Raw genomic sequence first — 24,033 nt, 5'->3', positions numbered from 1 at the left:
GAAATTGTGCTCTATTTCTTTTTCAATCAAACTCAATAACCCAGCAGCTCTTCTCTTCTATATTTTTACTTGCATGTCATAGCAGTCAAATGTTTTTTAATTTTTTGAAGCAAAATATTCCATTCATTCTATAGTGATTTGATGAGTAGTATAACACAATGTTAGCTTTTTTATTTTTTATTTCTTTTTCATTCTAAAATATTGAATTTTAGAAATTTATGTGTCTAAAAGATTCTCTAATAGACACTTACAAAATAGATGATCATTTTTTTTTTCAAAAAATGAAATAATGGATGATAGACTTGCATCTAAGTGTGTTGATACAATTATTTAAAAAACAAAAATGATAGTTATGACAGAACATAAGAAAATTTGGAAGTAGATGATGAATCAAAAAAAAAAAAAAAAGGGTCTGGTGAGATAAGAGGATAATTTTGAAAATTAATGGGGTATAAAAGAAAGTAGGGTCTTTTAAGGTAATATGTGGTGTTGAATATTATTGCTCTTACTCATACCTCGCTTGTTACAGACAACAGAGTATGTTTTGAAGCAAAATATCTAGGGAAATTTACAAAATTAGCCCAAAAATTTTAGGGTCTTTTAGAATTAGCCAATTAAACTTTTTCTACCCTATGTAGCCAATTTCAACATTTTTGGACAACAAATACCATTGTCACTCCACAAAAAAAAAAAAAAAAAAAAGAACATTCTCGTCACTCCTAAATCCAGTAGCACGATCGTGACTTTTCCAACAACAATCAACGACAGTTGATGGGCGTTTGACAGAAGCTTTTTCTCTGACATTATGTGGTTGTATTTCCGACACTTAGACGACAGCTGGATGGGAGGTTGATGCAAGCTTCATCTCCAAAAGCAAGTTTTTTTTTCGTTTCATTAAGATTATACTGTATTTGAATGTAATTAAGTGTATATTTCATGATAGATGAGTATTAGGTTAATTTTTTATGAATTTTGAAAAATATTTAATGAGATTATAGTTTGAGAAAAATGGCATATGAGGTGTTTGTTGAGATGCCTATTAAACTTTGTTATCTCATTTTTGATAGATTATGTCGTGGGCGAATCCGTGCTTGGCAAAGCATAGCAACATGCTTACTTTGATTTTGAGCAACAAGTGCTTGTCGCCTGGGAGACAGGTGTCTGTCAGTCAAAATTACATTAATATGTTTGTTGTGATTTTGTGCAATAGGCACCTATGGCTTGGGAGATAGTGCATGTTGCTCAAAATCATAGCAATACGCTTGCTTTGATTTTGAGTGGTGGGCGTTATCGCCCTGAAAACAAGTGCTTGTCACTTAAAATTACATTAACATACTTGTTGTGATTTCATGAGAAGGGTGCAGGTCGCCTGTGCTCTAGGCTTCCGTCACACTAAATCAAAGCAACACTCATTGCACTAAAATCACTTGCTCTGCTTTGTTGAACACGAATTCATAGCAAGCCACAATAAACCCACAACACAATCTATCACAAATAAGATAATGAAGTCTAATAGGCACTTCAACAAACATCTCATATGCCATTTTTCTCAAATCATAATCTCGTTTAATTCTTTTCAAAATTCATAGTAAATTAACCATAATACTCATCTATCATAAAGTATACACTCAATTACATTCAAATGATGGTCTAATCTTAGTGAAACAAAAAAAAAAACTTGATTTAGGAGATGAAGCTGCTGTCAATCGCCCATCCAACTGCCGTCTAAGTGTTGGAAATACAGACAGGTGATGTCGGAGATGAAACTGCCGTCAAACGCCCATCCAACTATCATCAATTATTGCCAGAAAAGTTAAGACTGTGCTGGTGGATTTGAGAGAGAAGAAATGTTAAGTTTTTTAGGTTTTGGAATGACAAGGGTATTGTTGTCCAAAAATGTTGAAATTGGCTATATAAGGTAGAAAAAGTTAAATTGACTAATTCTAAAAGACCCTAAATTTTTTTGGCTATTTTTGTAAATTTTTCAAATATCTAGCCCATTTTATCATGGATTCTAATGCTTGAATTTATTATGAGTGATGATATAGTCACAAACTCTTGTACAAACTTATTTTATACAAACTGATTTGATATTAACTCGTTAGTTGAATAAAATACAAAATAATAAAAATAAATCATGTGAACCAACTTAACCATGTCATATCAATTTGTACAAAAAAAAGTTTGTATAAGAATTTATAGTTATATTATTTCTCATTTATTATTATGAGTTGAAGTACTGATAAAATCTATTCAAACTCTTGCTATATATTTATACTTTTACCTGTAACTGATATTACTTAAAAAGACAATTATAATTAATAAAAACTCACTTATAATGAAAACTCTTTACACCTTTGTATGTCTTCAAAACTTAAATCAAAGTCTATTTAACGCACGGAAGAAATTAATAGGACTTGAGAGATTTTCAAATCACAGAAATAGGGAAAACCGAACATCCACATACTAATAAAATCTAAATACTAAGACTTTTAGTTTATGCTGGGTTGAAATTTTTTTTTATAAAAATGGCTTGGCTACAAAGAGAATGAGCAGTAACAATTTCATCACCATGACGTAATTATTGGGGTTTTAACGATAGATATGAAATTTTTTAAAAAATAAATAAGTGGGGTGTTATAAACATTGTATAATATGTTTTAATACTTTATTAGGATTAGTTGAGAGAAGGGTTTTTACGAGCTGTTTAGTGGAATGCTAATATTTTCACTAATTAACACTTAAAAGTGTACATGTAATAAGAATAATTTTATTAGTTTTTTATTTAAAGTGTTAATTAATGTGCTCATTATTCTTAAATTATCTCAAGACTCTCCAAATATATTTTTATGTTAAATTAAATTGTAATTTTGTGATATGTTAATTTTATTTTAATTTTATATTGTAGATATATTTTAAGAATAAAGAGGAGTTGGAACTAGATCCAAGAACAAAGAAGAATTACTAAAACCTTTTGAAATGCATTATTGAAGAGATATAATTAATAAAAATATATTTCAAAAAAAAAAGAATAAAAAGGAGCAACCATGTTTTGGTTGCTCGTGATGGTCAAGTGGTTACACCTTTCAATTAATATATATATTTAATATAATATAAAATAATAATTAAAAGAAGGAACGATGCATCCAAAGGTAAGGAGATGCAAGCGAGGAGGTAGAGAGGAGCCAGAAAGGAGGGTACGGATTGAAGCTGAAAATTTTATTTATTTATTTATTTATTTTCTTGTTTTCTGGTGTAATCAATTCCCTTGTAATATATTTCAAAAGTTTGTCAAATAAAAAAAATGTTTTGTTTTCTTTTAATATGAGTGACTAATTTTACTAAGCTAAGGTGAAGGGTAAAGCTTAAGATTTCAAAGTATTAAATTAATTTCTCTCTCAAGTGAGTTTTAAGTTTATTTTATTATTTTCAGATTATTTTTATGTCATGTTAATTTATAAATTTCCTTGGATTTGTATGGTATTTTGACATAATGTCGATACATTAATATAGACTTGATTTTATATTTATCGAAACACATAGTTAGTTAAAATTAAATGACATAATAATTAACTGATAAAAGTGAGGAAAAATATAAAAATGAGAGAATATTTAAACTATAATTTCAATATTGAGAGTAGATCTCGTAACCCTAGTGTATTTTTAAATTGATTTCTAATAATTTTTTTCCCATATTTAATTTTCTTTGTTTAACAAATTGATTATTAGATTTTAAATTCCCTCTGGTTCAACTCCAAACTCACCGAGTTATATTATAATTGGACACTCTTATATTTGGGAGTAATAACACCTTTGAGTCATGTCATTCGCTCTATTATTATCCCAATAAACTCTAACTCTCCTTTTTAATGCTTCTACAGTTTCTCATTTAGCGATCCTAATTCTAGATTAGAGTAGAAGATTGATCGTTTTATTGAATGACATTGAAATTTAACAAGTTCGGTTGAATTTTATGATGGCAAAACAAATGAAAGATAAAAAAGAGAGTGAGAGTGCACATATATAAACCACACAATGTGGTGATAGTGTGAACACAAAGGCGACAAAATTCCTTAATTTTTTTTAAAAAAAAACATAACACAAAGTGATAATTAAATTCAATTTTTATTTATGTGAAGGAGGTTGAACTCCATATCTTTACCAACTAAACTAAGCGATATTATTAATACACACAATATAATTCCTAATTTTCAACCCACCAAATCTTCCGCATAAAAGAACCCTCCACGGTCCAAAATTAGCATATAATCCAATGCACAATAATGCACAATAAACTTCAAAAATAATAAGAAGAAGAAGAAGAAGCAAATAAACTAAAGCCCCTATGTTACATTAAATGTACCATACACAACTCACAAGAACCACACAAATTATGGAACCCACATAATTATGTGGTTCTTATTAGTTGTGTATGGTACATTCAATGTAACATAGCAAAATCCATAAACTAATGAAAGGACCAATTTGCAAATGTCAAACCGATCGCCGTCTACGTGTAAACATTAAGCGAAAACTTTTACGAGGAGTGCGTCAACAACACTGCAACGTGCACAAACAGACAGAACTAACTACCTTCCTAAAATTCCTATTCCTCCCCCCACAATCTCAGGCTTGGTTGTCGCCAAAAATTCCATTGGTGACCTTCGCGTTTTCTTCTCCATTCCATTCGCTTCTCTTATATTGCGCGTCACCACACACTCATTTTCTCACTTTTAGCCTATTAGAGATTCTCCCGGCATAACTGACTAACCAATTAACTAACCAACCCGGCCCCTACTCTATGATCTATTCAACACTTCAACGACCCACCACAAAAAAGCTACCAACGAAAATTCAAATTCAAAACACCCTGTTCCTTTTTTTTTTTAATTTTCTTTTTCTTTTTCTTTTTCCTGTCTTTTTGCTCTCTTTTGTTTGGACAAAAGAACAATTCTTGCCTTTTTTTGACACTCAGTGCTCAATTCGTTTCATAGATATAAAAATTTTTTTTTTCTTTCTTTTTTGTTCATTCATTAACATAAAGGATAAAGGGGCACTAAATTGGTAACATTTTTCGTTTGCTGGGTCTGTTTTGTTTTTTGTGTTTTCATTTTCTTTTTTCAATAAAGAAATTTTGGTGAGTTTTGGGGGGGCGTTCAAAGAGTTGATGAATTGTTGATGTCTTTGGCTGTTGGAGCTGTGTCAAGTTCCAATAACATGGTTGATGAGAAGAGGGAGGAAGGTGAGAATAGTAATGTTGCCGTGGGAGCAGCAGAACCAGCAAATCTTCAAGAAGAACAGAGGACCAGCAGATATGTGACTGTGAGTGAAACTGACGAAGAGGATGACGACGACAGGGAGCAGGACATCCAGTTGGGTCCTCAGTACACTCTCAAAGAGCAGATTGAAAAGGATAAGGTTTGTTTTACTTAACATTTTACATCTTTTTGCTACGTACAAATTTTGTTGATGAGCTTCATGAGTTCGTATATAGGATGATGAGAGCTTGAGGAAGTGGAAGGAGCAGCTCCTCGGAAGCGTTGATTTTGACAACATTGGAGGTATTAATGTTCTTTTGGTTATGTTTTGTATCCTTTTTTGTTAGAATTTGTTTTTGTTTTTTAATTTCTTTTGATATATATATATATATATTTTCATTTTCATGTTGACTGTCTATAACACTAATGGTATCTATCCAGGGGTGCTAAAAGATGTGAAAGTTCAAGGCTTTCTTTATACTAGATAATATTAATCTCTTTGGTTTGTTTGCTGACAATAAATCTTAATCCTTTGAGCAATTGAGGACTGTCCTAACCTTTGTTCAATAAGTTCATTGCTTCATTTTAGGTCACATTAGAAGACATGTCATTAGATGGGGGGATATGTGCATCTCTTGCGTTTTTTCTGTTCTGTAATCAATCTCATTTGTATGAATTATATCCATTGAACTTAACTTGTTCTATTGCTTTCTCTCTAAGAAACTAAAGCTTAACCAACCTCACTGCTATCAGCCCATTTAATGTGCTTTTGGTTTTCCCTTGACTTGATGCAGAAACTCTTGAACCTGAAGTGAGGATCCTTAGCCTCTCAATTGTTGCGCCCGGGAGAAATGACATTGTCCTTGCTGTTCCAGAGGATGGAAAACCCGCAGGAAATTGGTTTACATTGAAAGAAGGTAGTAAATACAGCTTGAAATTCACATTCGAAGTCAGCAATAACATCGTATCTGGCCTTAAGTACACCAACACCGTTTGGAAAGCCGGTATCAAGGGTAAGCAAACCACCTATGCTCGAACTCATGCTAACATTTTGAATGTCATTCACTCGTATGTTTTGCTCACTACAAGTTTTATTTCAGTGGACAGCGCAAAACAGATGCTTGGAACCTTTAGTCCTCAGCCAGAGCCTTACATACATGAGATGCCCGAGGAGACAACCCCTTCGGGCATGTTTGCTAGAGGATCGTATTCTGCAAGAACAAAGGTTAGATCAAACGGTCAAGTTCTTGTTTTCTGCAAGTACTATTCTTTATGGATCATTTGATATTTTTCTTTATGTAACAAGTTGTTAGAATAGTCACATGCAGTTTCCTAGAAAGTTTCACTTTAGGATTCATATGTAGATTAACTGAAGTTGCTTAATTGATACATGATTCGGAAATTTCACTTTTGAAAGTATCTACCGTGATCTATTCTTGCTTTAAAGCTGCTTAATCAAATTGAATTAGCTTTCCCAGAAGACGTGAATGAGGCGCAATTTATGAGATTGTGACTCCTGGCATCACACGAGAGACGAGTTCTATCATCTCTTATCTGTTATCTTGTATGTTACATGTGAAGTGCGACCCACCAATTCATTCGTTGCACATATTGTTGTTTGGCCATGACTTGGGGACCATTTTGCTGTTTGCCTTGTATGTTTTATTGCCTGATGAAGACTCAAGTTTGCTAGTTTTCTGATTTTTGTCTTTGTTCTGTAATGTACAACTAACTTGTTTAGTTTCCAAGCAAACTGCTGACATAGCATGCCCAATGCAAACTAGTGTGCAATACTTACTGTAAATTTTTTTTTTTTGGGTCCCAATTTTTTGCAGTTTCTTGATGATGATAACAAGTGCTACTTGGAGATCAACTACTCCTTCGACATCAGAAAAGAATGGGCTGCTGTTTGAAGGGAGAGCTTCGCATGGCTTCATCATCCACTAGTTATTTTTTCTTATACCATTATTATTAGCTCAAGATATTTCAATTCAAGCCTATTAAATTAATGCTTTTGCAGCTAAATTAATCACTTCACCCTACTCGCGGCAAATTCCCTTGACAACGGAAATATGCCTTTGATTCCAGGGATGCATGCCTCGCCTCACTGTTGGATGCTTGTTTCTAACTTTCATTTCTTCATTCATTGAGAAGACTGTAAACTATTGCTTTTAATCTAGGATTTATTAAGAAGTTAGAAAGCAGTTCAGTTCATGAGTTTTCTTTTGTTTCAAGTAATTGGACCTGCTTTTTACGATTGTTTTAGCAGCTATGCTAAAAGTTTTCTATTAAATTTCTTTTCTGCAAACATTTTCAATTATGAGCTTAAGTTTCTTCAGAGCTATGTTGAGCACAAGTCGATATTAATAAATACCATGTTGCTAAGGCCTGTTGCTTGCGGGTGTTTTTTTTTTCTTTTTTTCTTTTGTTTTTGTTTTGGTCGTCAAATAATCCCAAATGCAACAAACTTTTAAAATTCTTGGACTATGACCACAAAATTGCTGCCATTAAAACCTTGGATAGCCCAAGAGATGAAAAGAACCCAGTCTTCAACATGAGCTCATACAAGTTTGAGGAGTCAAGAGACTATAATAAGACCCAACAAATTAAATAGGTAATGAAATTATCAGCTTGGAAGGACAAAGGCAGCTGCAAGCCTCGCTTGATAGTAACAGTAATCTCTCATCTTACTCAACCCATTTTATTTCCTGTTGCTTTATATTGATATGTGCAGAGAAACACATCATAGAACCTTCTCTTCAGCCTCTATCTTTATATCATTGTGGCGTTACATTAATAACGCAGCTAAAATGTTTTCTGTAACCTATAACGTGACACTTATATATAATATATATTTATTAGTATAAAATGACTAACGATGCATTGCCCTTGTTACTGGTTTCATGGAGAAATTTCAAAATATTTAGAACAGAAAATAAACAATATGTAAAACTTGGCTTGACCCATGTTAGATTAAATCTTTAATTTACTGTTTTAACCATGATTAGCCCTTTAATAACAACGAAGTGGACGTTGACTAACGTGAAGAGACACTCAAACCCACCCGACACAAGTGATTAATCTGTTTTATTAAGAAAACATCATCCCTAGCAAAATAAATTGACTTCTTGTTGATTAATTTAAACAAGGTTCATATGACAAAATGCCCAATCTTAACCACCAAATCCATCGTATTTGATGATATTGCCATTGCACCTTCCCATGCCTAAATGACAAATCTCACCTCCCCAAATCAATGTTAGTGAAGTTATGTAATTAATAAATGTAATCTTAACTTAATTTGACCGCATACTCCATTGAACTTCACGTGCAGCTTTTATGAAATTTGGCTTTTGGTCACTGCATTTATGTGAAGGGGAAAGCTTCAGTGGCTCCAAGCCTCCAAATATTATTAAAATATTACCAAATTGAGAATAATGTATTCCTAATGCATGATATATATATATATAAATTTTTTTTTTCATCTTTCGAACTAGGTGGCTGGATAGTTTGAAGTAAGTTTGTCTTTTAACACTATCATTAGATTCTTACGTAATAGTTTAAGTTTTAAAATAAATGATACGAATATTTTTAATATAGAATTAAAGTTAAGTTTTGTGTTCAATCTCCACAAATTATATTAAATTTGGTCCACATGTTATGTTTGATTCAATAATTTATTGATTTTAATTTTATTTTGTCTCCTTAAACTAAGTTTTACCTGAGAAACATGTCAAAAGGTATATATATATATATATATATATATATATATATATATATATATATTGTTAACTGTGTGAGGCACTTTTAAGTCCGTACTACAACTCAGACTAATTCTCGCTCGCACCGAATCGGTCCGTAAGGAGTAAAGTGCTGGCCAAAGTGATGACTCCATACGAAAACGGGACTTGAACCCCTGACGTAAGAGTGCCTAACCACTCACAACAACCAACTTTAATTTGTCAAAAGTTATCTTTAAGTGTATTATTAGACTCTTACTTAATTGTTTAAGCTTAATTTCCATAAAAAGAAATTGTTTGCGAGCGTAGCAAAGGGATTAGAATCGATGAATTTATACTAAAATGATTTTTGTTTGTCACTTTCACATTCTATGTGCACTGAATTAAATGAATGAAGAGTTAGGATTCCCACCAAATCAACATGAAACTTGATTTAGTGTATAAAATCTATTAAATCAAGATATAAAGGTGATTTGATTATTATCAAGCCAAAAAGAGAAAAATAAATTTAAAAGAATTGTTTTAATTATCAAAATTCTTAAATCGCATCTTATAATAATATAATTCATGAATTATCCATAACCATAAACATAACCAAGGGATTTGGTAAAGTTAGTGTCGGGCTGTCGGCGGGAGTAACACACAAGGAAACGATGTCGTTTACCGTGATTGCTAAAGTACGCGATTTTGAGGTGGCGGGTGCACACGTTGGGCGCCGCAGCATTGGAGAACAACAGGTGGCATCGGCTTTTTGTGGGGTACACACAGGTCACAGGCAATGCTTGTTGGCCCAAACATCATGGTCGGCCCCATTTTGGCCCACTTCTACTCAAATTATCGGCCTACGATATTTTCATGATATTTTGTCTTTACCCTTTGTAATATTATGTTCCGAGTGAATTTAATTATTTTCATAATATTTTGTTTTTAACATTTATATTTTGGCTTTAGTGAATTTATTTATTTACTTTTTTATAAAAAAGGAAAGGAGGTAGAGACATAACTAATAATACGAGCGTTACTTGTCATATTAGTGGGAAGATAAATTTTGTATCTCAAATTTTGTAATCATAACTTTATTTTTTTTCACTTTTTTTAATAAATAAATGTCCTTACTTTATAAAATAAAAAATTTCTAAGATCAGTTCGATTTAGTAAGCTGTAAAATTCCATGGGCACACATTAGCACGAGCGCAACGTACACCCTATCGGTATGACAAAATTTATTATGATAAATTGAAGTGGGATTATTCTTATCTTAAAGAATGACATTTCCATGATTAGGTAGTTTTAGCAAGCCGTAAATGTATCACGCGGGCATGTTAGCACTTATCATGGTATGGCCAAATTTATCATGATAAATTGAGTAGAAATTCGACAATGATGTTATGGATTGCCACTGTGCATGGGTTGGTGTCTCAGAGATTTTAAAAAACTAATTTGTTGACGAGTGATTAAGAAAGGCCACCCCACATGGACCACTTTTCTTCAAAGCAATTCCACTAAAGAAACCCTTAAAATGTTTTATGTGTTTGCCCTAAGCAAGTAAATTCCCAAGATTGGAAACTTTTCTTTGTCATCTTCCATGTGACAGATTTAAGACGCTACCACTAAATTTTATGTTAGGACTGTGTAATTTTGTACAGTAATTGTAAACCACCTACTCTTTTCACTGTCTCTTACTTACCTTTTAACCTTCATCTCACAGCTCCCCCACCACCAGCTGGTGCCATCCCCAATCAGGAGTTCAGGACTATGTAGTATTATTATTTTACTAGTAAATGTAAAAAATCAAATCTTTATATAGTGTCAAGACATTTCATTTTTTTTGCAGCTGCACTAACATCACCATTTCTCACTCTCTCTCTCTCCCTGCCTCTGTCTCTGAATTCCACTTAGTCAGGTCAGTGTCTGCTCTCATTGTAATTGTTTTGCTTCACTTTGGGTTCCAATTTATGATTTTGCACTTCATGCAGCTCAGAATTGTTTAGCTTTTCTGGGTTTGTTTTGCTTGGTTGATCTGGGATTCTAGATCTGTTCTTGTGCCCCATTCTTGATGTACATTGTGTGATTTTTCCCTTGGGTTTGATAAGACATGATAAAATTTGTGGCTCGAAATTTGATTTTGATCTGAGTTTTGGAGTAAAGTTTTGATCTTTTGGTGATTTGTTCTGTTTGGAATCGTATATCTGCTTTTGCATGTGCTTCAAATGCTTGCGTGGTCTCCACATGTCAGTTTCACTTTCTTGCAGCGTCTGTTTCAGTGGGATGAGTTGTTCAAGATCTAACTTTCTGTTATATCTTTGTAGACGTTTGGTGAGCTGGGTTTTTCAGAAACTTGTTTGTGGGTTACGGTGTGTGGATTTTGTAAAACAGTAAGATTTTTATTGTCTTTCTAGACATTGGGGCTTTTAGATTTTAGATTTTAGGTGTTAAAATTTGACACACACTTACATTGTGGTTCAATAAGATTTGATCACAGGCTCTTGTGCTGATAGGCTAAGATCTAGCAGTTGATTGATTCTGGTTTTTGCAGGAATTTGGAGAGTTTGGTCAACTTAGAAAGCAACATAAAACTTCATGGAAAAAATGGAAGTTTCCATGGCTTTGATGATTAGTGCACTATTGCTTTTGTTCTCTTCAGCTAATGCTCAGAAAGCTGCTAGCCCTCCCACATTCAGTCCAACTCCGGCCCCAGCACCGGCGCCTGAACATGTGAACCTCACTGATTTACTCTCTGTAGCTGGCCCATTCCACACGTTCCTCAATTACCTTGAGTCCACTAAAGTGCTTGAGACCTTCCAAAACCAAGCCAACAATACTGACGAAGGCATTACCATCTTTGTGCCAAAAGATGATGCCTTCAAGTCTCTCAAGAAACCTTCTTTAGCCAATCTCACACAGGATCAGCTTAAGCAGCTTTGTCTATTCCATGCCTTGCCACATTACTACTCATTTGCTGATTTCAAGAACCTTAGCCAAATGAGCCCTGTTCGCACATATGCTGGTGGAGATTACAAATTGAACTTCACTGATGTTTCGGGGGCTGTCCATATCGATTCAGGATGGTCTAGAACTAAAGTTAGCAGCAGCGTGCATTCAACTGACCCTGTTGCCTTGTACCAAGTTGATAAAGTCCTTCTCCCAGAAGCAATCTTTGGTACCGACATTCCCCCAATGCCTGCACCGGCACCGGCTCCTGATGTCGCACCGCCTGCTGACGCTCCATCTGAAGTAAGTGACGGTGGCTCTGCTTCTCCAAAATCTTCACCAGGAACAAATTCTTCTCACAGGAACATCAACTGGGGTATTTGCAGTCAGCTGGTTTTGGCGGTCTCAGGTTTGATGGTCTTGTTCTTGTAAGAGAAAAGAGGATTTCTATGGAGTCTCTAACTTATGTCACAAGGATATATCTGGATGTGGTTCATTTGCTTTGATTTTTAAACAATTTTTTTATTACATAATGTGATTGAAACTATGTATCAGAATGTGAGTTATTGTGTTACTATTTCTTCATTATTCAAATTAATTGTCATCTGTATGAGCTCTTTTGATTTATACTTGGAACAAACTCTTATGTACGCAACCTTTTTTTTTTTGGTGTTTAATCTTTCCTGCCCTGGCGGGTTTTGATTAGTGGAGCTTTTACAAGCTTTTAATGATAATATTGATTATGCTTCAAAAGACTCAAGATAAATGATCCCTTTAAAAGGGACAATCCAACATATGAAAGTGGGAAAAGCACTTGGCAATTGGCAATGACTCAAAAAGAGTGTTCCATAATCCATTCATCTATTTAACAAACAAAATTAAGTGCAATTTCCCAAGAAACTTGGCAGGAAAAGGACGTGCAAATCATACGAAACAGCTTTAAACACCGAGGCAAGCAAAACTCATGTGGCAAGTTAGTGAACAAGCTAAAACATTTGAGGGAAGTTTAAAATTTGAATGCGGAGAGATGAAGGAAATGCTATGAATGATGCAGAAAGAAAACAAATGCTATGAGATGAAGGAAATGCTATTAAAAGTTTGAAGCATTAGGGCATCATTAGGGAGTCACCTTCCAGTAATCATCAAAACTACTCATAACATGGACCATCTACTGAGCCACTGAGCCACTTAGCCACACCCACATAACAAATGTTTTCAGGAGTTTGGCAATAGTTCACCATCCGAATTTTTAATGATTAGATGAGGCCGCCTGGTAATTGTAATCTTTCGTTAAATCCATTTGTTAAGTAGGAAAATTTGCAAGAAACTGGCAGCCGGCCTATTAGCTCAGTTGGTTAGAGCGTCGTGCTAATAACGCGAAGGTCGCAGGTTCGAGACCTGCATGGGCCAAAATCAATTTTTGTACCCCACAATTGAGCCTGTAAACGGCCTTAATATTTAATTGATCTTGTAAATCCAGTTTTTTGTAATCTCTTCTCTTGCCTCCATTTTTGCTTTGTTTTCATGCTATTCAAGAATCTATTAACCGCCTAAATGGAGCGTGTGTGTAATTATGATTAATAGTTCCTATTTATTTCCTAATTTAAAGAACTCGTCGCAAAATGTCAACCATGTCTACTATAACTTTGTATGAGAAGTATGAAGGTCAATAAAAGAAATGGCTCTTTTCTTAATGAATCACATAAATGAATTTGACAATTGACATACACCGCCCACCGCCGACTCCTGCCGGCTCTCTTTACTACCAAAACCATTAATCAAATTTTTAATCAATCAAATCATATTTTATGCACTAAAGTTGTCTAAATTCATAAAAAAATGTTCTTTAAAAGAAAAAAAAAAAAGGAATTGTAAAGTTCAGCCGTCTTTTTTCTTTCTTTCTTTTTTTTTTTAATTGATATTATCATTAAAAATATGTCCGAGTAGCTTATTATTACTTTAATCTATTTATAATGTTATAAAATTTTCTGTACCTAAAAACTTAAGCCCATAATATAAGTTATGAATTTTGGGATACGAAGATTTATAATGTGATAAAAGAGCATTAAACTTGAGAAAATTCATGAAAAAAACACCTTAACTAATAACAACATGCTCGAATTTGCTAAATCATTTAAATGTTTAATAGACCGTGTGTATTTGGTTAAAATTTTTGATTTCATCCAATTTTTATAACCCTAAAGATTTATTTTTTTGGAAAAATTACAAATAAAATTGTCTTTTAAAATAGATCCTCAAAATAGTAAATAACCAATAATAATAAAAATAAGAAGTTGCATTAAACATGTAAGGAGAGACATTCGACGATGTAAAACAAGAAAACAGAGAGGCTTTCTTTCTTTGTACGTGCATTTTTTTCTATTTCACTTCCTGCGTCTTCGCGCGGGTCCTCGGACCAACACGCTTTTCTCTCCTTCATTCAATCACTCAATTTTTCATTTCCATTAAACATTCAACTCCCTAAAAATATTTCTCTCTTTCTCTTTCTTTCACTCAAATTAAAAAAAAAAATGAATGGAATTGAATGAGAGCGTCATTTGATCATCTTAGCTCTTGTGCGTGCACGTTTGTTTCACCGAGGTTAGTTATGTTTCCTTCAAATCTTGATCGAGTTATTGTTTTGCTCAAATGGGTATCGTTTGTTTTCACATTTTTGTTTTTGCTTTTGTTTCTTTATTGAATTGTCCATATAAAGATGATAAGGAAACAAAATGGTGATCATTTTTTTGGTTTCTGCATGCATTAGTTTATTTTTTGGTCTTTCTTATGTATCTATGTTGATGTTCTTTTTGATACTAGCATTCAGTTTTCTTATAGGTCGATAGGAATTTAGACAAAACAAGGCCAAAATGGCCGGTTTTGTGGGCGTACTTGTATCTGATCCATGGCTTCAGAGCCAGTTCACTCAAGTGGAGCTACGCACTCTCAAATCCAAGGTGACTTTTTTCGTTTTTTGTAGGGTTGTAATTGTTTATTTTTTGTGAATGTTTATTGACAAAATGTTTTTTTTTTTTCAAATGCTTTTGTAGTTTATTTCTACCAGAAGTCAGTCGGGTCGTGTCACAGTTGGTGATTTGCCGCCTCTTTTTGCAAAGTTAAAGGCTTTCTCCGAAATGTTTAAGGAGGACGAGATTAAGGCTATTATGGGAGAGTCACATACCAAAATGGAGGATGAAGTTGATTTTGAATCTTACCTTCGGGTGAGTCTTTATTCATTCTAATGAGGAATTAACTAACATTTTGCGTCTTCTTTTGGATTATATGGTGTTTGGATTCTAGTTTCTCGGTGCTAAAATTTAATGAATGTGGATGCTGGTTGATTCAACTCGTAAAACATCACCAAGTTGGGGAGCAGTTTGGTTTACATTTATGTAATAACTTAGATTTTTCTCTCTTTTTTGTTTGATGAGTTATAGCTTTGCAAGATTGGAAAATCAAGATGTTTCTAGTGAGATACATTTTGGTTAGAGAGTCTTTTTGAATTTTATATGAGTGTCACAATGTTACACGGGTTTATTTACGTTTTGGATGTTTCTCATAGTTGGCTGGTGCGGTTCTGGTTATAATGAAATGAAAGGATGTAAGCTATATGTGGGATTTTGCTCATTGGCAGGCATATTTGAATTTGCAAGCCCGAGCAGCATCAAAATCAGGAGGTTCAAAGAATTCTTCTTCATTTCTGAAGGCTGCAACTACTACTGTTCACCATGCTATTAATGAGTCTGAAAAGGCTTCCTATGTTGCCCACATTAATAGCTTCCTCGGTGAAGATCCATTCTTGTCGAAGTATCTTCCCATTGATCCTTCCACGAATGCTTTATTTGATCTTGCTAAAGATGGAGTTCTGCTTTGGTAGATGCACTGAACCCACCAGATTATTTCTTTACTTATGAGTGGTAATATATTTTTTATGCTTATTAATTATTTTTTATTATTGCATGCAGTAAGCTTATCAATGTAGCTGTCCCTGGGACCATTGATGAGCGAGCTATTAACACAAAACGAGTCCTTAACCCATGGGAGAGGAATGAGAACCATACCCTTTGCCTCAATTCTGCAAAGGCTATTGGCTGCACAGTGGTTAATATTGGCACACAGGACCTAGTTGAAGGAAGAGTAAGTTGAGCTTGTTCCAGCTATTATAGGGATCTGGTTATCATATTTTCCATTTGGTTTGAACTTTCCTCAAGATTTTGATTTTGTACTTTGATCTCTTTATATTTTGTAGCCCCATCTATTACTTGGATTGATTTCGCAAATAATTAAGGTATTCGACTTCAACTTCTTCCTTTATATATGCCCATTTAATTCTATGGAACACTAAAAATTATGATAGAATCTTGTTTTGAGTTGTGAGAGTATAAGTCAGGTTATCAGTGACTGCAATTATTGATGGTGTTGCATTTTCATATGGTGCCGAAATCAGATTCAACTATTAGCCGATCTCAATCTGAAGAAAACTCCTCAACTAGTGGAATTGGTAGATGACAACAATGTAATGACATTTTCCTTGGTTTTCTACTTCCAATAATTTGAACTTATGGGTGGCTTCTAGTTATGCTGTTGGATTCAGCAAAGATGTGATATTTTTTTTTGCCAACGATCTTTATAAACCTGGCAGGATGTTGAGGAGCTTTTGGGTTTGCCACCTGAAAAAGTTCTGCTGAAATGGATGAATTTTCATCTTAAGAAAGCTGGTTATGAAAAGCAAGTTACAAATTTTTCTTCTGATTTGAAGGTAAATAAGTAATTTATTTACGAAAATTCACTCTTATAAAGTATACTTAATTGCGGTATTAATTTCATTGCTGGGCTAGATTTGGTGATGAACCAAGGATTCACGTATTCTTTTTGTCAAGAAAACCATAAAATTATGATCTCACTTATTAAATTATCATCATAGACGGAAACATCCTTTAGTTCCGTGCCCTAAATACCTAACATATGAACAGAAAACCTATAAAAGTAGTTTTGTATTTTGTTATGAGGCATCAATATTCTAAGCAATAGTAGCGTCAAGGATGAAAGATAGGAGTCCTTATTACTCAGCAAGAAGTCAAATGCATGGGATATTGCTTTTGAATTGCAACATTCTTTTGCTCTGCTTGTGACATAATCTTAAACTTTTGCAGGATGGGGAGGCTTATGCTCACCTGCTTAATGCCCTTGCACCAGAACATTGTAGCCCTGCCACCTTTGATACAAAAGATCCTACGGAAAGGGCAAGCAAGGTCATTGAGCAGGCAGAAAAAATGGACTGCAAGAGATATCTCACTCCAAAGGATATTGTTGAGGGTTCACCCAATCTTAATCTTGCTTTTGTTGCCCACATATTCCAGCACAGGTGAGCTGCGAGCAATAATGTTTTCATGTAGCTTATACTTGAAGGCATTCCAGTTCATTTGTTCTTTACCTTTGTTTCGATTTCAAATTTTGTGCACGAGTAATTAAGAGTTAAAATGTTCAATCATATGGTTCTTGTTAGCTTCCCACTGTTCATTTGCATTGATTTTCCCAAGCTTCCTAGTGATAGCTGATATTTGGCTGCAGTAGTTTTCTCATGGTATAATACTAAAAGCTGCTTTCATGTGTGAAAATGCAAACTGCGGCTTGCTGTTTAATTATAGTTTCTGCAGTCTGTGTTAAAAGCATGTGTTACCCTTGCAGGAATGGGTTATCAATGGATAGCAACAAGATTTCCTTTGCTGAGATGATGACAGATGATGCTCAAACTTCTCGGGAAGAGAGATGCTTCCGACTGTGGATTAACAGTCTTGGAACTGCTACATATGTCAATAATGTATTTGAGGATGTGAGAAATGGGTGAGGATTCTCTTTACTTTCTCAATAGTTTAATATTCTGTTGAAATTTGTTGAAGTTTACAACTTCTGCATGCAGATGGGTTCTTTTAGAGGTTCTTGACAAAGTTTCACCCGGATCAGTTAGCTGGAAGCAGGCAACTAAGCCTCCCATAAAGATGCCATTCAGAAAAGTTGAGAATTGTAACCAAGTCGTGAAAATCGGGAAGGAGCTAAATTTCTCCCTTGTGAATGTTGCTGGGAATGATATAGTGCAAGGAAACAAGAAGTTAATACTAGGTAAGTCTTCCACTTATACGTTCCATTGGAAAATGGCGCTCTCCATGAAAAAAATAATTGGCTGTTTACTTCTTCTTCCAAAATTATTTGCTGAGACTACTGTGTTAAATGAATACCGAAAAATGTTTGAATCTTCATTTTTCTTCCTCAGCATTTTTATGGCAACTGATGAGGTTTACCATGCTCCAACTCCTGAAAAACCTGAGAACTCACTCCCAGGGCAAAGAGATTACTGACACCGATATTCTAAACTGGGCAAACAGAAAGGTGAAGAAGGCTAATAGAACCTCTCAGATTGAGAGCTTCAAGGTAACCAAGTGACTAATGACCTTATTTATGATTGGATTCTACCTCTATTCCATGATTGATTGATTGGTTGTTTGCCTTTTGATATGGACATTCTAATTTTAGGATAAGAACCTGTCAAATGGGATTTTCTTCCTTGAGCTTCTTAGTGCGGTGGAGCCGAGGGTGGTTAACTGGAGTCTTGTAACAAAAGGAGAAACCGGTATGCCATTATCTTAAAATTTTTGTACAGAGTTAGTTTTGATATTGACTGTAGACCTCGAGGTTGAAGCTGTGCTACCCTTGAGCGTGAAATGGAAAACCTGCCAGGCCTGTCCCACCTTTTGCACTCTAGCAAGCATTAGACTGTAATAGAGATGCATGAATACGCTCTATACCTACATCACAGAGGAAAAATCTAATGTTCGATTTGATTGATGTTGCAGAGGAGGACAAGAAGTTGAATGCAACCTATATAATAAGTGTTGCGCGAAAGCTTGGGTGCTCCATTTTCCTGTTACCTGAGGACATTATGGAGGTAGGTTTATTTATGTCTACGTTATGAAAACCACAACCACAATCTCATTTATATTATGAACTGATTAGCTGCCAGTCAGAAAGTTCCAAATATATAGTAATTCAGTTTTATAGGTGCTTGTAGATTTTATCCTCACCATGTCTTTTTCCCAATGCAAGTTTTTGCTGATTTACTTGATGACTAGCTGAACTGGATTTAATCAATGCAACTTATAATTCAAATGAGTTTATGCAAAACTTGAATTGACTTCTAACCTGAATTATGTGCACTGTATTGCCAGGTAAACCAGAAGATGATCCTTATTTTAACTGCCAGTATTATGTATTGGAGTCTTCAACAGCAATCAGATGAGTCCGACGACAGTGGCATCGATGCCTCATCAGCAGCATCGGGGGATGGCGAGATTGAAAGAACCCTGTCTGGTGACATTTCCAATTTGGCTATCAATGAAACCGCTTCAGATCCTAATCCTAGCGTCTCTTCACAGGCTGAGGTTGAAGAATGACCCCGATAAAGAATGAACCCATATTTCACCTTATTAATTTTTGCCCATATTATACCATTTTCAACAGAAAGGGAATGAAGATCTCATTTCATTTGGCAAATACTCACACTGCTCCCCATGCAAAGTGCTCATTCTTATAGGCTTGTAAACAACACAGGTCCTGTAAATTTTGCTTCTGTAATTAGAATTTGCCATGCCTAGGTTTATTCTTTCAAGGGGAAAAAAATTTACATTGATTACACTGAATAGCATGACATGGGGTGAAGGGCATGGAGAAAGTTTTTAATACTTCATCCTTCACATGGAATCAGATTTTTTGCAATACATAGAGCCCCTGTCCTTTTGAAAGTGGCGTTTCTCTATCCTACTTGTAGAGAATACTTTTAACTATTTTCTGAGTCAGATAATTTAGCTTGTAACTCTGCTCTCTTCAGGTGCCATTTGATATTTGCATCATTTAAATTGTACAGATACAAGCTAACTAGTCCAACAATTGTAATGCCGTTTGTCTCTAACAAAAGGACACACAGTAGATCCAGCATGAATAACTAAAACATCTTGATGAGAACTGGAAAACTCATGTCATTTAAACTAAAAAATTTCCTCAAAATAAATCAACCTGGCATCGAGCAACTCAAGTTACAAAAACTCAACTAAAGCACTCCGAGTCTTACACATTTTAAGTTCTGTGTGCGGTTATAAATTTGGCATACTACAAAACAGTCCCTTATTTATATATCTGGAAAAAGAATGTCTATAACTTACATTTTGAGTGTTTTCTAGTTCATTTGGAGGTAAGAAGAGGAAATAGAGATTCGTGAAATTCATGTCTGGTGGTCTTCACCATCAACAGGGATCGGTTCAGATTTTTCATCCTTTGCAACTTGCATAAGCATCTCGAGGCGTTTATCAAACATCAATGCACTCTCGTCTCTCTTGTCAAGCTCAGCAGCCTCAGCTTCAAGCCATTTTTCTCTCAAATCATCAAGAAGATTTCCTTGGTCAACATTGATTATAGCTCCAGGAGCACTTGGAACAGTTGTACGAAATGAAGAATCTCCGGATGGTGGAGGCAGCGTCAAAAGCATTGCTCGGAACTCACGTGAATCAGCAAATGTCTCAAAATTACAGGCTATCACCTCCAAACAGTACTCTCTTACCTTAAAAACCCCGTACCTACAGAAGCAATTTCCATGTTAAAAAGGTCTGTAGTCACAACTGAGTCCATAATTACATATGTATCAATTACAGGGAACAAGGATACTGCAACAATTTGGATAAAAATGATCTAAAATACAAGGAGATACAAAAGTATGTGGTCACATGCATGAATGCACGTTGAAAGGTGAAGGAAAACGAAAGCTGCTTCCCCAGCTTTATCCTTATGCCTAGTAAGGCGGAATATGAAAGATAATATGAACAAAATCAAGACTACCATGGAAAATAATTTAAATAGGTTCCCCTAGGAGAAACTAATCAGCCAACTAATATTTGGTATTCCCATACGGACTCTGGGTAATGATAGAAGAAAAGAATCCTACAATTTCAAAAATAAAATATAAGTAACATAATAATCAGTGTTAATCAACAGTCGAAGTTCTAAGATAAAATGTCTTATTTGAGCGTTAACAAACCTATTGCATATCTATGCTTAAATTTGGAGGAAGGATTTTGGGATGTGGGAGACAGTAATCGCAAAAATATGTGGTCCACAACCCACAGGTTTATTAAAAGTTTTCCTAAGGTCAGACAAATTTGTTTTAAAACGCCATAAAAGATTGAAAAAAGAAAAACCAAGAGAATTGACAAAGAAGAACAAACAATGGCAGCATACATGTCTGACAAAATAAGCCAATGGCACAATTCTGCAGGTGAGACCATTTCCAGGTGCTGCAACAGTACATCAGCCACAGCTCGCTTTAGAGGAAAGAGTAAATATCTAGAAGCAGCATCAAACATTTCCTCTGCCTGCTCATCAAAAGGAACAAAGTTAGGCAGATTTGATCCTAAAGCTACAAGCCATGTTGACTGAATTACAGCATACCTGATCGGGGTCTATATCCTTTAAACCATCAGTGTACCTGAACCAATCAATAAAGTGAATAAGTACCATAACAGAATAGTTTAATTAAAAGAATATCAGATTTAAAGTGTCCCAGAAGCCATATTAGTTGATTATGCAATGCAGAGTATGAGTGAAATGCTAATAGAGGCAGCATAGTTGGGGATAACTGATATCCATAATGTTGCAATCCAGAAGTCAAATCAAGACCATAGACAAATGTTTACATTAAGCTCAAGCTTTTGCAAACGTAACCAATAAAACACTTACATATACTCGATCATCTTCTCAAATGTTTCCTTGCTCAAATCATGCTCTTCAATGCATGGAAGGATGTCACCAGGTAACCCTTCTTTCCCTTCATAAAAGTCCTTCATACGAGACAATCTTGCTTTAAAGTATTCCGACCTTGATGCTAAAACTACTTGATGGCAACGGAAAATCTTTTTATCAACTCTTACGCAAACATCAGCAAGATCATCCACATGGTCACTGACATGCATTGCCTCAACACTAGATGATAATTTACAAATGCCATTATCAATATTGTGATCCATGTTGGACCTTGCTAAGGAAATTTGAAGGATCCGAGACAAGGCAGCAGGAAGCCGGTCCTCTTCAGGTAGTGCTGAGCCTTGTAAGATGAACCGTTTTTGAGAGTTGTCTACATCTCTCAGTGCCTTATACTCTGCATATTTTTGATGAATCAATTCTTTCTCAATAATCCTCTGCAAAGATTCACACTTGCACACCTTGCAAATTTTCACAAGATCCTCCATGTCATCCACTGCAATCTCTAGTCTATCAGAATAAAAGAAGTGGATGAGGCCGTAGAGGGCAGGATAAGACAACTTTTCTCCAGAAAATCTTATTTCATTACGGTATCTCCAATCAGTTTCAAACTTTCTTCTAAAAAATACAGACCGAGCACTTAGAATGACTCTGTGAGCTTCAATGGGTCTACCTTGCACATAAAATACCACATCAGGGGGGAATGAATCGGAATTCGATGCCCCATTGGATGTGACACCTACTCATAGTACCAGATGTCAGATTTTTACCAAAACAAGAAAAAACAATTAAATGAACAAGAGCACATCCAATTTCTGATGATGGAACTACTAGCAACAAGTATCAAGTAAGTGGGTAGCTAGTAAACATTAGTTGCTAACTAAACTGTAAAAGCAAGCATACCAAATATTTTAAGCAAAAAGCATATAAGTTACAAACATACTCTTTATGAATTACTTTGGTCGGCATATCACTTCCTATTCTTTGGGTTTAGGGTTTATACAAATACTTAATCACTTGTTTTTGACTTTGCTCACAACATGTGCGGGTAAACATTTCAGCATAAACTTTAAACACTAAAAGCAAACAAGTGAAAACAGAACACATAAAAAAATTTCCTTCTTTTTCTTTCTTTTATTATTTTTTTATTTTTTAAAAAGAGAGAGATATTTTTCTATGGTGACCGAGCAAAGCAAACCAATTTACCAAATGAGAATTGAAGATCGAACCAAAAAGCTTGCTAACAAAAAGAAAAATATGTATCACCTGAAATCCCCAAAACGACCTCAGCCTCCTCAAGAAACTGCCGATTAGCTCCACAGCCTAAGAAGGTGTCTCTCAACGCCGCCTGCAACGGTCCTAACGGCGGCGGCCTAGCTTCATACGCCTTCAAAAGCTTCCTCACCTTCAAATTAAGCGCGGCGTAGTGACACCTGTCGCCATCGAAAGTGTGCTCGGAACAAATCGCGCCGCTCTCCAGTAACATCCTGGCGGCATCAAGGTGTCCGGCGAGGCAGGCGTAGTAGAGCGCCACGGAGTCCCACTGGTCACGCGCGTTGACGTTGACTCCGGATTCAAGAAGGTACCTAAGCCGGTCGACGTCACCGGCACGTGACGCCTCGAATACGTCGCCGTTGGGGACTTTCTTCAGCGGTACGGATGAGCTGAAGTCGGAGGCGTCGAGGTCGATCTCGTCAAGCTCCGCGTCGATAGTTGATTGACGGTTTGACGGCATTTTGGTAATAATTTGAAGTTTAGCGGGTGTTTAGTTTTGTTCATGATTGGGTGGGGTTTAGTAAATAAGGGTTTAAGAGAAGGGGCATTTGCAATTCCTGGTGTTTCGGGGTTTTGTGAAAATTGTGTGTGGATTAGGAAGATCAGGAACACAGAGGAGAGAGGCAGAGAGTGATAATTTGTAGGTGGTGGAGGGAGATTTCGGTTTATGTAAGCTGGGTATTTATGGGGAAATGGATTTTCCCGCAAATGACGACATTGGTCGTACTCTCTTCATTTGTTTTTTTAATTTCATTTTTTTTTTTTAATTTTCTAATGATCGATGTTTGAAGGATCTTATAATTTAACTATATCTTTAGGTGTTCTGTGTTCACCGTATGGTGAGTTTATTTTTGTATTTACGTTTGTTTTTCTAAAGAATAGGGCTATTTGTAATATAAAAATAATTTTAAATATTCTTATTTTAATAAAAATTTTATTATGTGAATTATTATTGAGAATAATTTATTATAAGATAATATAATATTTCTGAACACTAATAACACACATTCGTTATTTAATGGACAATT

General features: G+C 35.1%; 4 protein-coding genes and 1 non-coding gene across 9 annotated transcripts; 4 read left to right on the top strand and 1 right to left on the bottom strand.

Moving 5' to 3' along the window:
* Positions 1-4,593: 4,593 nt before the first annotated feature.
* On the top strand, positions 4,594-7,643 carry LOC102620968 (rho GDP-dissociation inhibitor 1). The gene is made up of 5 exons (XM_052434825.1): positions 4,594-5,418; positions 5,495-5,561; positions 6,053-6,271; positions 6,359-6,483; positions 7,094-7,643. Exons 1-5 carry the CDS (start codon positions 5,179-5,181, stop codon positions 7,169-7,171), a joined length of 729 nt encoding a protein of 242 aa, XP_052290785.1. The 5' UTR covers positions 4,594-5,178; the 3' UTR covers positions 7,172-7,643.
* Positions 7,644-10,744: 3,101 nt separating this feature from the next.
* On the top strand, positions 10,745-12,556 carry LOC102621249 (fasciclin-like arabinogalactan protein 7). Of its 3 annotated transcripts, none has more exons than XM_006469489.4 (3): positions 10,778-10,901; positions 11,308-11,373; positions 11,512-12,556. In XM_006469489.4, the coding sequence occupies exon 3, from the start codon at positions 11,579-11,581 to the stop codon at positions 12,359-12,361; it is 783 nt and encodes a 260-aa protein (XP_006469552.1). In that variant the 5' UTR covers positions 10,778-10,901; positions 11,308-11,373; positions 11,512-11,578; the 3' UTR covers positions 12,362-12,556. The 3 variants fall into 3 exon arrangements, with proteins under 3 accessions (XP_006469550.1, XP_006469552.1, XP_006469551.1); XM_006469488.4 differs by having other exon boundaries at positions 10,779-10,901; positions 11,535-12,556; XM_006469487.4 differs by lacking the exon at positions 11,308-11,373 and having other exon boundaries at positions 10,745-10,901; positions 11,535-12,556.
* A 709-nt stretch (positions 12,557-13,265) lies between these two features.
* Positions 13,266-13,339, top strand: TRNAI-AAU (transfer RNA isoleucine (anticodon AAU)). Its single transcript has one exon. It is a non-coding gene; the product is annotated as a tRNA-Ile (tRNA).
* Positions 13,340-14,247: 908 nt separating this feature from the next.
* LOC102621924 (fimbrin-5) lies at positions 14,248-19,739 on the top strand. 3 transcript variants are annotated; one of them, XM_025095082.2, is made up of 15 exons: positions 14,248-14,530; positions 14,768-14,886; positions 14,980-15,150; positions 15,564-15,802; positions 15,895-16,066; positions 16,179-16,217; positions 16,377-16,445; positions 16,572-16,688; positions 17,083-17,294; positions 17,618-17,773; positions 17,850-18,049; positions 18,201-18,358; positions 18,461-18,557; positions 18,781-18,872; positions 19,153-19,739. In XM_025095082.2, exons 2-15 carry the CDS (start codon positions 14,800-14,802, stop codon positions 19,375-19,377), a joined length of 2,034 nt encoding a protein of 677 aa, XP_024950850.1. In that variant the 5' UTR covers positions 14,248-14,530; positions 14,768-14,799; the 3' UTR covers positions 19,378-19,739. The 3 variants fall into 3 exon arrangements, with proteins under 3 accessions (XP_024950850.1, XP_024950851.1, XP_015383012.1); XM_025095083.2 differs by having other exon boundaries at positions 14,757-14,886; XM_015527526.3 differs by having other exon boundaries at positions 14,750-14,886.
* A 196-nt stretch (positions 19,740-19,935) lies between these two features.
* On the bottom strand, positions 19,936-23,776 carry LOC102622217 (BTB/POZ domain-containing protein At2g04740). The gene is made up of 5 exons (XM_006469491.4): positions 22,997-23,776; positions 21,710-22,469; positions 21,422-21,458; positions 21,212-21,345; positions 19,936-20,553 (listed from the first exon to the last, which is right to left on the bottom strand). The coding sequence occupies exons 1-5, from the start codon at positions 23,463-23,465 to the stop codon at positions 20,202-20,204; spliced, it is 1,752 nt and encodes a 583-aa protein (XP_006469554.1). The 5' UTR covers positions 23,466-23,776; the 3' UTR covers positions 19,936-20,201.
* Between the last annotated feature and the right edge of the window lie 257 nt (positions 23,777-24,033).

Source organism: Citrus sinensis, chromosome 2 (genome assembly GCF_022201045.2).
Source record: "Citrus sinensis cultivar Valencia sweet orange chromosome 2, DVS_A1.0, whole genome shotgun sequence".
NCBI classification, from domain to species: domain Eukaryota; kingdom Viridiplantae; phylum Streptophyta; class Magnoliopsida; order Sapindales; family Rutaceae; genus Citrus; species Citrus sinensis.
Note: the sequence above shows the minus strand (reverse complement) of the source record. Positions and strands in the feature narration are given on the sequence as shown.